Below are 15,498 nucleotides of genomic sequence, written 5' to 3' on the forward strand. Positions count from 1 at the left end.
AAACCTATCTTTTACCATCACCACCGTTTAATTTTTACAGACACTTAAGCAGCTTTCACGGCATATTATTTCATCTCAAAACATGATTCCTAACCCAACAATACTGAAAACAAATAAAATTACATGGGACAGGAAAAAAGCAAAATTCACGGGAACTGCACAATTATAAACACTATTTCTGGAAGCAATAGGTATGGCCTAACACTGGCTGCCCACTACAAATTCTTTACATAAAGAAAAAAGTGAAACACTATACATAGGTCATGACTGTTGATCAGTGGTCTGTTAAAAACAAATGTCCCTGAAAGCAATTTGGGGAAGTAGAGGAAATACAGCTCCTACTTGTTCTTGACCTCAGCACTAGATCATGGTGACCACCTCCACACCTTGTGTTTGGCCTGGTAATAGCTTAAAAATTAAATTAAAAACATGCACAAGTGACTAAAACTAAAATGGATAAGAGACATGGACATTTGCATTCTCATTATTCACATCTGATGAAATGTAGCACCTAGAAGCACCAGGTGCAACGCTTGGAAGATGCGAATATAACCGCGAATAAGAGTAACAGCTAGCGGCCACTGAAGCAGACATATGAAGTTTTGGGCTTCCTTCAATAGAACATAAAGAACTGATCATCTTGTCTAATTTTGTAATAGAAGCTGACTCATCAGATGTTACCCCACACTCTGCTATATTTCCATTGAAGATTTGAGGTCGCATTGCGTTCTTACTGCTATAATCTGTAGGAAGTGACAGGAGTACTAGTATCTGTTATTTGGCTCATATGAACATTTTGTTTGTTATTTGCAGAACTATAATTACAGGCAGGAGGATGTTGGTCTTCAGCAAGTGCTAATGTCGATCTACACTTTCCTCCGTGACAACATTTGGTATGTTTATTATAGTTGGCCCAGTTAGTGAAATCTCGCTTGCATTCACCGCAACTGTATGGACGTTCCCCTGTGTGCTGTCGCTTGTGTATCTGCAAGGGGTACATCAAATATGAGATCTGAGGCTCATGGCGGTGAAGATGAAAATATTGTGACATTAACTATTATCATACAGAAATGGGAGATTTAAACTCTGAACCAACAAGGACTGCTGGTTGGACTTACATTGTTTACTCGTACACTACTGCAACGTACGGCTAGATACAGCCAGCTGAATATTGCATTAAGCAGTGATGCACAGGTGATAAAAATTAAGGATACGTGGGTGTGTTATACAAACATGACAGCAGGGTTTCGTTAACAGTATGATGATGTAAAGTGACTGTGAGGGAAATTAATGGTCTAGGACGACAAATAAATTGAGCAAGAATCTACAAAGCAGAGTATGGAAAGTTTGGACATAGACAAAATAGGCTCTTCAGGGGTGAAAAGTGAGCAATTGATGAACGAACATAAGTAGAACCATTAATATTACTAGTAAGTACATGTGTTGCGTGTCCAGTTTTATGGTCTCTGAGCAAAGAATGTGAAATTGATACTCACTACATAGACACCCTGGAAGCGGAAGTGACGACCACAGAACTCACAACAATACGGCCTAGCGCCAGTATGGATGCGAGTGTGTAGCTTGAGGGTACCACTCTCCCGGAACTGTTTTCCGCACACGTCACACTGGTGAACCTTCACATTTGAATGCGTTGCCACATGTTTGTTTAGCAGGTAAACTGTCTTGCATCTGAAAATGTCCATGTGTCACTTATAATCAAAAATATAAATACATCTGGATGGCGACAGTTATTACAGATACGACAAGGTTTAAAAAAAAAGTTTTAATTATACACATCAATGGTAATGACAACAGCTTTATGGGTCGCTAATGGAGAACTTTGTTGAAAAATCTAAAAGTCAGAACAGAAGCAGCAGATGCATTTGCAAAACAGTTATTGGACGATGATCACCAGATTATAAGTGTACTGAATATATTTAAAATGAACTGCAAATAGTCAATATTAACACATGAATACGGGAATATATTTTTGCCCCCCAACCCCAGTTTCCTTTCTGTCATTCTGTAATCTGACCTGGTTAACGAGAGACAAGAACCAGTAGCAACGCCGACACAGACTCCAGAACATAAATGTAAACATGCATCTAGAAAATAAAGGGTAAGGTTATCTTCATTTTAACTGAGCAGTGAGGTGGGAAAGTAGTTTTTATCCATCACATGCCAGTGTCAGAGCAAAAGTGCAGTATGAAATTATGTTGGGAGAAAATACAGCCTTACCTTTTACCACAGAGGTGGCAACAGTGCGGACGTTCGCCTGAGTGTGACATCATGTGATATACTAATCCTTGCTTTACTGCAAAGCTTTTCCCACACGCATCACACGTGTAGTCACGTACACCAGAATGAGTTTTCCTGTGAACCTCCAGTGACTGTTGCGACAGCAATCTGTCCATCATACACACATAAGATACAAAATTTTCATGGTGACTTCAAAGCTTGAAAGTTACTTCTTTCCTCAAATTAAGGTAAATATACCAAAAGTTGACCGACAGAATTCCCCCACTAAAAATTAAGTACAATATCAATGCAAAGAATGAAGATACTTTGGAGGGCCTCTAAAATGATGGGACCAGTACATTTTGTAATATGAAGTATGTTTAACACAGGAAAGAATAAGGAATACTAACCATAAAAAAGAGGTATTTTGATGAAAATTACCGTCATCATGAGCATATTCAGCATACAGAAAGGACTGATAATGGTACGCACAGTTTTCCACATGTGGAGCAAGAGAATCCATTCTGGTCAGCCTGATGAACGTGACGATGACTGTAAAGGGAGCCGATCTGACGAAACGTCTTGCCACAGTCTGAACAAGAATGAGGACGGGCATCAGAATGAAGCACTGCGTGGTTCTCCATCGCTTGCTTTGATGAGAATGATTTCCCACAGTCTCTGCACCTGACAGCAAAAACATTTGTTTTATATCAAAACCAAGTTTGTAATGACACTGCAATTTAACTGCTAGAGAAAAGAAAGTACAGATCATGACATCAGTGGATCACTCAATGGCAAGAACATCTTACAAAGATTAGAAAGGGTCAGTTTGCATATTCAGTGTTCAATGACAGAGTGCGTACTTAGACACCAGTTGATGGCTGATAGTAACTGATAGAACATTTATGGGCAAACAATCCATTCATGTGAAAACAATGTAAGAAAATGCAATTAAGTAAATATTGGTGATTTCAAAAACTCAATCTGAGGGATGCTGCTAGCATTGGCAGAAATGTTGGAACAAGTGTTCACGCTGAAGAAGACTAAACGCACATTCTTGTGAGTACAGTATCTCAGTTCTCACACCTTCAGTAACAAACTAGTTTGATCATGCCTTACAACCATCAACCAAGCAAGGAAGAGACTTCTCAGTGTAGTTAAGCACCTGTAATTCCCATGGTTTCGATGCAGTCTAACGTGTCTTGTAAACTTCTTGTACACTGTGTACACCTTTGCACATTCAATGCACTGGAAGTGCACAGCCTGATCATGTACCAGGTGATGATGATCTTTCAACTCTTGCAGTGTTGCCAATACAGTAGGACAGTCTGTACACTGCCACGTGTAACAGTCCTCCAGTCGCACACGCTGCCGTAAGGACGCTTTCCCTGGAAGGTCTGTCTCTGGTCCCTTTATAGTGTCTGCAGTATCCGACATCTGCACTCCATTCCCCTTGAACTTATTAAAATCCTCATCATATAACTGGCTTCTCCTTCTTGTTGGTTTCAATACTTCCTCTCTTTCTCCTTCATTTCCAGGTTGTTGTTGTGGTGGAAGTAATTCTACAAAATATGATTCAAAACTGAAAGGAAAACAGCTATAAAATGAACAAATTAATTAGGTGTCAATTATAAAATAATCAAAAAATTAAAAATGGATCTGCAGTAAGTGCAGGATCATTTATAAAGCATGGTCAGCATCCAAAATTTAATGTAACTAAGTACAGAGCTCGCCAAGTTAGTCTGTTTCTGAGTTCATTTCACATGATAGCACCTTCTTATTTCAAGAAGTTATTCATGAATGGTGAGAAGGATGGACGTTGGAGGAAAGGCACTAGGGTGTTATCGTGGTGTCTGCTTCTTTAAGACAGCCAGAGTACATCCACAAAAAACCTTTCAAGGATCACAGTTCCATCAATGACTTAGAAAATATCACATTTAACTTTTAGCAAACCAGTTTAGTTCAACATAACTTTCCCAATTTGGGAAATTACGAAATCTGTAGACCAAGAAACTCTCTTCAGTTTTACTTACTGTTATCTGTTGACCCTCACAACTGATAGGCTTGCCATCAATTACAGATGTTGTTTACTTCAATTTGCAAAAATGTTAAGTACCCTTTCAGGATACTTCATTCACCTGTACTAAATTTCTGGATTTGAAAGATTAAGAATCCTAGATCCTACACCTACGTGCACCTTCCTCACCATAAAATTAGTGGACCTAACTCAAAACTGACAAAAATATTCATAATAATTTTACAGGGATTAAAGACATGCAGCATTATGTTTGACAATAAACAACATAGTACTGTGATAAGGAGCAAAGAAAATAGTAGTGATGAGGATAATACTATTACTTACTATTTGGTGTTGGGAGAATCACCTAAATCTGTATTAAATCTGCAACCAGCATTAGTTTCAAAATTATATAAAATGTACTTATTCTTTCAGAAATTACTTACCATGCTGAACTGAATTCTCCAAAAGAATGCATTCAACAAAATCTTTGGCATCCTGCAGATTCTGTGGCTGTGAAAACCGACAATGAGGAAGGTAAATTACTCAACCTCCTGTATCTCTGTGTAGCATTGTTGTCATGGTAATGTATATTGTGAACAAGTTTCCTACTACATTATAAACACCTACACCCTCCACAGTTGTTCCTTTCTGGGCTCCAACAGTCATCTGCAATAATGTCTGAGCTTGTGAACTTGTCTCAATAAATTCACAGCTCTGGTTTAGCTTAAGACAGCAGTCAATACAAACCATTTTTGGCAGCACATCTTCTGGGTAAACCTGGAATAAGGTAATTAAACCATCTATAGCATATAAGGAAATCATGCTCCTCAGTCTCCATTTGTTTGTTTTATTCTTTAAGTTATAGATTGGATCCTACCCTAATCTGCAAACATCTTGTTATTTTTGACGATAGGTTAAGTTTCAACCCCTCTGCTTGATAGATTTCAAAGCCTTTTTCCTTTTCTTTGGCACAGAGACGACACAATTTATTAACCATCCCCAAATCCTATGGCAAATTAAGAAACAAACGATTTGTATTTAATTAGCTACAACTTTACACTACGAATGTAGTAAGCACATAATTATATTAGTGTAACACAGTTGGTAGCTCTGGAAAACTTCCACATAGAGGAAACAATTTAAGAGAGGTTCTTACTGATTCAGAGTACAAAAACCCCATCACTTTCAAAGTGGCTTTATTTGAAAATAATATATATAATCACACAATCATGTTTAAAAATATTGTGTTCAACCAAACTGCAGGGAACACCGGAGTATTTTATTCAAAGGAAATAATAGTAAATGTTCTGTTTCTTACATGTTTCTGTAAGTAAGGAAAGACTAGAAGCAATATAAACCAGCAGCAAGAATAAATATAGCTATTCCCGAACTACTGAAGAAATTTTTTAACTTTCTACAAACAGATCACCTGCTACATAAGCACTTCTGAACATCGCTGATGGATCCAGGTTCTTTCTGGTATCACACCACTGTCGATAGCCAGGATACATTCGACCAATAAGAGGCGAAGCATACACAGGACCAGCAGACCAACACTTGCGACCTCCATTCTTCTGCAGCAGAGCTTCAAATTCAGCCATATTTGCTGAGTAGTTGCTTGTGATACTCCTACTGTTGAACCAGTCTGTCCACAAGGTACAGGTCCTCCTTTCACTGTAAGGACAGAGATGCGGGTGATGAAGCGTGAGTGCTTGGTGAGTCTGTACTGTAATAAGTATTGGTGTTGAGCACAGATAGAAACGATGCTCAGCCCAGTTCCCAATATCCTGCACCACATTTTGCAGTTTTTCTGCAGGAAGAGTCCACTCAATTCCTCGACAGTAGGATCCCACCGAAATAAACAACTGAGGGCGGAAGCTGTGCTGCATTCGACATGATGAAGCCTTCATAGCCAAATTAAACTGCATTTGGGACAGTTTCTTGGTGAATGAAGGGACATACCATGCCAAATATGGACTAGCTCTGTTCACTAGCCAGTGAATACTCCAATAAAATATTTCTACACACTTCTTCCACCACGGCTGCCAATGCCCCAGATGAAACCTCACAGAACTTGCTCGTTTAATGATCACTCTGTCCAAAAGAGGATACCAATACAAATAACCATACAGACCATCCAACAGTTGTTGCCAGTTATTTGCTATATCACTTAAAGGACACTCATATACTGTCTCCTGGGCCAAGTGAATGGGAGTACATTTGAAAGTTGCAGTATATATAACGCCTACTAGTCCAAGTCCACACACTACAGTCTGCAATGTTGGTATCAATCTTTCAGTTGGAATGTTGGAAAACCTGTTTGGGACCTCATCTGGACCAGGCCACACCAAGTCAATCAATGAACCATCAGCATATAGAACCTGACACCTTAACAAGCAGTTTGCAATTGTTCCATTTGAGCCTGTGAGGCCAACAGATATTGCATCAGCAATTGTCATGTTTGGAATTATGCCATACATTTCTAATGTAAAATTTAGGAACTCCATACTCTGCAGCATTTCAGCCATGGTTAAACCGCCTTCGACGGTGAATGTTTGTTCCTCAGGATCATAACAGATAACTCTTCTCATATTATCTAAATTAATTATAATTTCTGTTCCATCGCTGTTTACTACAGGAAATGAACCACCATTATACTTAATTTTTAATCCATTCTCCTTTGCTTCATAAATAATTTTCTGTAGGTCTTCACCATCATAAGGATGGAATGTCTGACCTCGATAAACACCTAAGCCCAGCATTTTGAAATTCTCTATCAAGAATATTTACAAAGTATGTAAATATTTCAAAGCTGGCTACATTTCTTAACTTCAAAAATACGTATTCCGGTCTCAGTCAATGTCCAGTAACCTCACTTCGTTTCCATCATGAGAGACAATCGTCTAACACAGTCCCAACCGCACAATTCTTTTTCACATAAATAAAATGACAGTATTCAGTATTTGAAAGAGTCTAACATTAATGTATTGTGTTTATTACTATGAATATTCAAATGTAAGCCTGACAAATACTTCGCTACTAAATATCACCACCATTGTTAAAAATAATATCCAAGTTTCTAATCTCTATGGTGGTCACTGCCATTGCCAACCTTTGACTGTTTCATCCCTTTTTGCAGTGGAGACAGCAGGATTAAGCTTACTGCGTATATGCTACAAAATATATTTAAAATAAAAAAAATTGAAAACACTGAATATTTTATGTCTGAAGCTCAAAATGATTTCAGAAGCTAACCATCTCTGTTTTGTTAAAAACTTATTTAAAACAGTGAGTTTAATTAACGGGCAGGAGCAATACATGTGAAAACACATCACTTTGATGAGTAATTAAAGAAATTAAAAGCTGCCACGACGAAGCGCGGAATGCTGGGTATTTCTGCGGTCAGCCGTTACCATCCACCTTAACTGTCGTGAATACTTTATTCAGCAGTGACTGAAAAACTTCACAACTGACGACCTGTCGTAGCGTCGGGCCCATTTCGGGAACCACGACAAAACGCAAGCTTTCAGTCTGATCGATAGCGTCTCATACGGTTAATGAAAGCCCGCATATTTATTTATGCATTATGGAAATAGAGCGGTTGTGTATGTTAAATAATAGTCATCCTTATTATCGACTAAGTTACCGTCCCCAACAGCTTATTGCATTACCTATCTTGCTAACAGATTGTAGCACAGTACAAATGACATTACGTGCCGATTAGTGATACCGGGACTAACGAAAGAAAGAATTCCATGGTTTTCGTTCGGATTTTTATTCGAATGACTGCAAATGAATGAATTAATAACGCCATTCGAATGACGGAAGATATCTGCAGCATTATTGTGGTCACATAAGACCCTGCCATGTCGAAAAGCCGGTTGCTTCCTCCACAGTGGCACGAGATATCGAAGAGCCGAAAATATGTAATTCTGAAATCGTCGACAGTATGACGGAGACTTTTCAATAACCGAAGGAATTCCTTCAGCATGACCCGAGTCACAATAACAGGGTGTTTCTGAACACTCAGCACGAGACCTACATGTCACTACTATTGGCGTTACTTTTGAAACACAAAACTTGCATCGCCCTGATGACGGAGGCAGTATGACCCCTGAAACTTTGGTAAACATCTACCAGACTACACGGCGCAACAACCCAGAAGACAGAAACCTTCAAACTCTGATGATGGAGGCAGTATGACCTCTGAAGCGTTGGTTAACATCGACCAGACTACACGGCGCAACAACCCAGAAGACAGAAACCTTAAAACTTGCAGACATTTACAACACGAAAAGCGAATGTTCTGTGCAGCAACTTCTCCGACAAGACTGTGTTTACTTTCACAGTCCCGCTCATACACATTCCCTTTTGGTCGAGACGTATCACAGTCCTCGCCCGACGCATCGTACGGTTACCAAGCTACAATACCAGCTATGGTCACCTAGCAACCAGTAACGGAGAGAAACTGAGAAAGCTGTGCACTGCTAATGGATTTTCGGTTACAAAATATAAAAATATGTTCCTAAGTCTTGTCTACATCATCAGCACTTAGGAATATCGTGTTCGGCGTTGCTGCCAATTCCTCTTTGCTTGTGGGGCAATCGGCAGTCCTCGTTGCCTCTCCTGCGTCGGCAAACAGTGAACGTATTTTCAGAGCACCGGGTGGTGATCACAGCTCCTAGCATGTGCTGCGGTCTTCTGCACGGGGGCAGCTGGCGAGTAATTAAATTGCTATGTAGTTTGCAGTTTGATGGAACCGTCCGACAGATCGCAACCACAGTCTTGCGGGACAACAAACAGACTTTCCCACATGGGCTCACGCTTAAGTAAGCTGACATTTTCACGCCAAGCGAAGGTACAGGTGGGTCCTGGACAGTTCTTTCGCAACACGAAAGCTTCTTCAGTCCGTACCGCGAAGAAAACACCACACTTCACCATTACAAAGATCAACTGGTTAACGCTCTTTAATGAAATAATCGCTGTTTATAATGAGACACGCATTGCGTACATAATATTTAGACAGAGAGTCCGTACCGCGAAGAAAACACCACACTTCACCATTACAAAGATCGAGTGGTTAACGCTGTTTAAGGAAATAATCGCTGTTTACAGTGAGAATCTTACAAAACCCATAAATACAAAGTTAAAAGTTAATTATTTTCACAGCAAGCACTGGGCTTTAGACGGCTAATAATCATTTAACTCATGAAATCTGTTGCCATTATATGACGCAAAATATTTCGTAATGTCGATATGTTACATTCTGGAAACTGATTACCTTGAGAGAATGCACTTACTTTTAAACAAATTTTTAATGATTCAATATTAAAGTAAAAATTTACAACCGTCCTTGAAAATAATCGTTAAAAACAAACTAATAATATAATTATCTTACCTTAAAGTGAGCATTAACATGGGTAACAGTGAGTGACCTGTGGTGAGCTCTGGTTGCGTTCGTAGTTACTATATTGTGGAAGTGTCGGTGTCTCCCCCGCGCCCGCCAGGGATCGCGGTAATATAATATTATTTCAACCTGAAACAGATGTCGCTGTCAGAAGGGTCGGTCGCACTGCTATCGCAATATCAGTTATCGACACGGGGGGCCTGCGGCTCTCAAAGAGAACAAAACACAGATCAGACCCGAATTAAAAACGATGATTGTTTTGTTTGGATCCCGTGGATGTAGAACACCGGCCTGACTGTCGACAGGTCCATATCTAGCGTCTGGAACAGAGCGAGCCTCTAGAATCTCCCGTGCATTAATCCTATTTATTTATTCAAAGGGTCGAAAAGCGTAATTAAAATTTAGATTCGCAGATGTCGTTCTCGTACGTAGTAGGCAGCTTATCGTACGGACTTCGGACGTAACCAGGACCCCCTGTTCAAGAAACTCATTGCTGCTTTGCGCCCAGGGATTCATACCCGGTATGACAGCCCCACACGACCCCTAGACCCTTTTCAAGAGACGTACTCTGTCCCCTTCTGCATTTTGGTCACCCCAGAGACGCTCAGAGCCAAATATTGCATCCACTCCTGCTTTCCGCATTAGCGTCGTTAAAAATAAGGCGCAAATGTAAATGGTACTTCAAAGACACGGCAGGAGAAACAGAGTTATTCGGAACCCAATAGTGAACCGCGTTGTTGAACGTCCTGTGATGTGTCCCGTTTGCACACAACATGGCTATGTCTAGTTTCTAGGTTGTCAATTATTCCCAGCGACGAAAAAGAAGAATTTTTGCAGCAAATGTCGCAAAACATCCAATACGGAATTTTGCGAGGTTTCATCGTAGACACAAAAACGAACTGGAGTGACCGATCCATATAAGACGTTTCTGACAAAGATAATCAACACGTATTACACTCCCGTATCTGTTCTTGCAATATTTTTCTTATTTATTTATTTAAAAATACAGAAATATTAATGATTATTATGTAATTATCCGTAGAGAGCCTTTCAGTGTTAAGACAGGTCGCTAGGAAAAGATGGAACAGAACGCCGTGGCTGTGCGATAACTTCTCCGACACAGCTGCACTGCACAGCAGCCTGAATTGCAGGGGTCACCACTCCGGCCAACGCATGAGAACCGCAAAAGATTCACTCTTTTGTGAAACCCAGAGGTTTACTATTGCGCTCACAAAGTCACAATCCAGATTAATCCAATCCATGACCTCTAAACTTACCTTTCTCAAAGTCTGCGATCATCTATTCCCACTAATATCTGCAGTTCAGGCTTTCCAAGCAAAGTTTTTGTGTATCTCTGATCTCACCTCATACGCGCTACATGCCCCGCCCATCAAAGCCTCTGTCATTAGACAATCCTAATAAAGAGGTAGTTCATAACACAATAATTCAGACAGCAGGTGCACGACGCAGATTGGCCTACGCCCAGGGCGGGGCCCCGACTTGAAATACTCTTCTTATCTGCAAGAAGCCAGTTCGTAACTTCCACAAGCCTCTAGCTCTCAACTTTCGGACTGCCTCAAAACTCCGTAAGTTCCTGCAAGTTAAACAGCACGCACAAACATTTCGGGGAGGATGGAAAGAAGGACAAGGGACACGAGGGGGGGGGATAACTTGTAGGCTAAGTGTGTCGTATTTAACAACGCTCTGCCAACTGCGTCGGTCATATAGCGTCAGTCTGGGGGAAATACTCGACGCGTGTCTATTATTTAAGGACTATCAGTTAAACTGAACGAGATTCGAGAAAACTTCTCTGAAAAGTCGAGGTTTCGAATTGCATCCGACTTGTCGGAGAGACCCCACGGCGCATGAGCCCGTATCGGTATAAACGCCGTCGCAAGGCGAGAAGGCCCTCCAGTTCGCGCGCTGCTCCTGCCGTTGGACGTCCAGACGCCACGCGTCGCGAGGCATGGGAACAACGCTACTACACAGCCTGTGAGTACTGAGGAAAGCATCGCGAGCGGGTACTTGCACTTGGCGGGGGGGGGGGGGGGGGGGTGGAGATTTTGGGCGAAATATTGTTTCCAATCTTCCGATTACCAGCAATGTCTCTGGTGTCGAAACAAACACAGAAAGTACGCAATAGAGAGTGTTCCATTAAACTCGCAATTCGTACTAGAACAGCGTCTGCAATATTTGGTGACCTCAGTGTAAAACGATAGACGAAATGTTTTTCTACGTTTAATTTTTTTTAGAATAAATTACAGAACAGCTTAACAGCAGATGGTCGAGAATGTCCACCGCCTTCTGGAAGACAACAGCGCACACGGAATTTTCTTACCACTCGGCATAGTTTGTCTTATTCGCAATGCTAAACGTTTAGCGAACAATTTCGATGCGAATGTAACCACGTTCGCACTTGCACAGTTTTTGCGCAACAACAGTGAGCAGCGGCCTAGCAATCAGGACGCCGGCGTCTTGAGCGTCGTGGAGAATGTTGGCAGAGTCTATTGCGCAGGGTGGAGATGATGATGATTAGAATTTTGTTACGCAGTGATTGGTGTTCGGTTGCGTTTATATAATCTTTCTCTTAACCAGAATGCAGAATTATAACTCAAGAACCGCAACCAAAGCTTCAAGGATGTCCAAAGTAGTGAACTGTATTGACAGCCACACAAATGTAACTCATTCTTTCCAATGTAGGTATTAGAAGTCACTATTCAAATATTCGGCACTGAGGAGAGAGCCATGAAAAGTCTTAGACCCCGCGCGCACGAGCGGTTTTTCGATCCGGCTGGCGAACTGAAATTTCCTTATCGGTAAAGAAAGATGGGAAAATAATTAGTAATTTTTTTTGCTAGAATTTGGCAGCACTGCCAAGGAGAACATAAAACAAAAGAAGCGACATTACCGCTAACGACTGAATGAATTAGCACAGTAATACGCCTTAATGCCTTGCTTCTTGTCTGTTACTACACTTTAAACGAAATCCTTCGCACTATCTCGCATCTGATTGGCCAAGGGCGAGAGCTCCATCAATACGAATAGTTCCGCCTCCGTGGCACGTCACGTGTGTGACGCCGTGGACTCAAAGTACGTCGATTGAAGAAAATGGCGGCGGATTATTTCCGCCCACAAATCCGAAAGACTTCAGGTCACAGCAACGATCTCCTGTGAACTCTGCAGGTCACACAAAACAGCACGTCATTGAAGAAGTCTGAGCGGTAGTTACTCAGTTGAGGCAGGAAGATAACACGCAGATAATTCCTTAGCAAAATGGCTGCCCAACTATGATGTATCGCATTACTTTGAGAAGCTGACGGTTATTCATCTGGTCAACACATTTCCAGTCTTTTATGCATCCTAAAGTATCATTTCCCTGTTTGGTAGAGCCCACCACTTAGCCAGATAAATCCAATCCACACTTTCCTGACCCCATGACATAAACAAAAATCATAACGCAATCCTCCACTTAAACGTAGCCTCACAAAGAAGATAACACATTATGAAGTTTACAGATTTTCAGAGTACACATCGCCCTGATGATCGAGGCAGTACGAACCTCTGATACGTCGGTAAACTTCTACAAGACTGCACAACACTGCAACCCATAAGACCGCCATCTTCACCTTCACGTCAGAACAACATTTGCTAAGAGACACGAAAATTGTGAGGACGGTGGTGGGTCTCGGGATAATAGTCGAGTCTTCGACATGAACGTGTGCTGATTACAGGAGGAAACACGACCTCTCGTTAACACGTAAGGAGGGCGCGCTGCATAGTAAAAACCGCACAACTTGGCTACCTACCGTTATACCGAGAAAACGTGTCGTTTGTCTCCACTGCAATGCGATGCCTTGACTCCATCTGGCGCGGGAACATGAAAGGATATTCGATCCCACTGATTCATCGTCCTGTAGCGTCTTTAATCATTAAGGTTCCTGAAATAAGCATAGATCAGGAGAAATTTCTATCTAACGCTGTTCGCGTTTACCCCTTTGAAGCCGATGCTAATTACAAAAACATATTTAAGAGTTCAGTCCGTACCGCGAAGAAAACACCACACTTTACCATTACAGAGATCAACTGGTTAACCTTTTGAAGTCAAAGCTCGTCTAAATATTACGTATTTAAGAATTCAGTCCGTACCGCGAAGAAAACACAACTCTTCACCATTACGAAGATCAACTGGTTAACGCTGTTTAAGAATATAATCGCTGTTTGCAGTAAGAGTCGTACGAAACATATAAAATAAATAAAACTTTTCTTTATTTATTGTTAAAACAGGTGGAACATACAGTAACCACTAAACTTTAAATGGTTATTTCTACGTCAATCTGTTTTGTCACTGCAGGTTACAAACTTCAGTTCGTTCCAGAAATTTGAGATTTCTTCTCCAACCGCTCGTCAACGCAAAAAGTTTAATAAATTTCCCTCGTAAGAATTAATTTATAAATCGTGAAACCTTCCATTGGACGGTCGACAGTATCAAAACAAAAACAGCACGCTCACCCCATCACAACCCCCGCAACAAAACTTTCCTTCCTTCGGACTTGCAGGGAGTTTAAGCTGCTTTGCTTTTCTGAACTCACTCGCGATAGGAGACATCTGACTGTCGCCGCCAGTAACCTCACAGCGCACGGTACGTCAAAGCACTGCTAATTCTCCTGAACAACGCACAGAACAGTAAACATCACACCTCCGCCGACATTAACGAAACACGAAATGTCTCAGACACGACTTTTTAAAGAGCTCAAAGGAATAAGAACAAAAATATTACAGAATTTTTTAGAAGCATAAATAAATTTAAGAATGGTTGCCAACTTGATAAAAATACGAACGTCGATCTGCTCGCAGATTCCCTCTATATTCTCAATAACTAGAGACTTTTATTTTGTCAATTATTAAGTGTACAACGTGTGTCAACGACGGTACGCAGACTGAAGTACATTCAGCTGTGTTATCAGTATTTTTTGACGTAAATACGTCTATAAGGAAGGGTCATTTGGCAAAAAAGGGGAACGAAAAGGTGTGACGAAAAAGTATGATGAAAAAGTGTGACGAAAAAGTGAAAGGAAAATGTGTAAGATGGTTACCTAGGAAACGTCATCTGTTTACTCGGCATTGTTGTTACCTATAAAACATTACCTTACATTACATTCATCTACCACAGACCCATCTTAAGCGTAACTAATTCAAGTTAAATAAGCAAAGTCTTAATCAAACTTTACTCAATTGTAAAGCATGTACAAAGGAAATATTTAGAATAAAGCCAATATATAAACTTCCTTTCCGTATAGACGTATTTACGTCAAATTCTCCGGAACCGTGGTTCCACTGACAACTTTTTTTTTTTGGGGGGGGGGAGTTGAAATCCTATATTCAAAAGTTGAAACAATTTAAGTCTCCAGGTATTGATCAAAATCTGACAGAATTAATCCAAGCAGTACGTAGTATATCACGTTCTAAGACTAAGGATATGAAATAATAATTAATGATTTGCCTAAGCAATGAAAGCATTGCGTTATTGTGTGAATTTATAAGATGGACGATAAGAATAAACTACAATAAGTATCGAGGAACAGCGCTGTTACAAATTTTCTAAAAAATGTTACCAAAATTCCGCTCTCAGGGGCATGCAAGATGCATTGGGGGCATAAAAAGTTCATTCATAAATCTGAAGGAATATCTAGGGATAGTAGATAAATTAAAATGCATATTAAGGAAACAGAGTGAAGCTACTGGTTAGATTCAATTGGCACAGTTACAGACTCTGTTATATAAAATACGGAAAATCTGACTACACAAGCGATTATCAGCTTTTCACGAAGACCTC

The 15,498-nt window shown here is 40.5% G+C and overlaps 2 protein-coding genes across 6 annotated transcripts in view; one reads left to right on the forward strand and one right to left on the reverse strand.

Annotated features, from left to right (window-relative positions):
* Window positions 1-5: 5 nt before the first annotated feature.
* Window positions 6-9,685, reverse strand: LOC110827256 (uncharacterized). 4 transcript variants are annotated; one of them, XM_087346121.1, is made up of 9 exons: window positions 5,136-5,668; window positions 5,006-5,035; window positions 4,886-4,924; window positions 4,702-4,768; window positions 3,404-3,800; window positions 2,731-2,922; window positions 2,239-2,406; window positions 1,497-1,689; window positions 6-985 (listed from the first exon to the last, which is right to left on the reverse strand). In XM_087346121.1, exons 1-9 carry the CDS (start codon window positions 5,253-5,255, stop codon window positions 737-739), a joined length of 1,455 nt encoding a protein of 484 aa, XP_087202247.1. In that variant the 5' UTR covers window positions 5,256-5,668; the 3' UTR covers window positions 6-736. The 4 variants fall into 4 exon arrangements, with proteins under 4 accessions (XP_087202247.1, XP_087202246.1, XP_087202245.1 ...); XM_087346120.1 differs by lacking the exons at window positions 4,702-4,768; window positions 4,886-4,924; window positions 5,136-5,668 and adding exons at window positions 5,688-5,932; window positions 9,657-9,685; XM_087346119.1 differs by having other exon boundaries at window positions 4,886-5,035.
* Window positions 9,686-11,538: 1,853 nt separating this feature from the next.
* Window positions 11,539-15,498, forward strand: part of LOC110827259 (latrophilin-like protein LAT-2) — a 37,434-nt gene continuing 33,474 nt past the window's right edge. For both annotated transcript variants that reach the window (XM_087346111.1, XM_087346112.1), the window contains exon 1: window positions 11,539-11,657. The gene's annotated coding sequence lies outside the window, so the exon portion shown is untranslated. The remainder of the gene's footprint in view (window positions 11,658-15,498) is intronic.

The sequence above is a fragment of the Zootermopsis nevadensis genome, unplaced genomic scaffold, assembly GCF_977971745.1.
Source record: "Zootermopsis nevadensis isolate Lab colony 2312 unplaced genomic scaffold, Znev_1.0 Znev_ptg000010l, whole genome shotgun sequence".
NCBI lineage: Eukaryota > Metazoa > Arthropoda > Insecta > Blattodea > Termopsidae > Zootermopsis > Zootermopsis nevadensis.

Bases quoted from the DNA above. Each gene is read 5' to 3' on its own strand.
- LOC110827256 (XM_022058740.2), bottom strand. From the start codon at position 7,020: ATGCTGGGCTTAGGTGTTTATCGAGGTCAGACATTCCATCCTTATGAT. The intron at 5,036-5,687 runs GTGATCTGTTTG...ACCTTATTCCAG, and splicing joins CAGAAGTGCTTATGTAGCAG to GTTTACCCAGAAGATGTGCT. The intron at 2,923-3,403 runs GTGCTTAACTAC...TTTTGCTGTCAG, and splicing joins CGAAACCATGGGAATTACAG to GTGCAGAGACTGTGGGAAAT.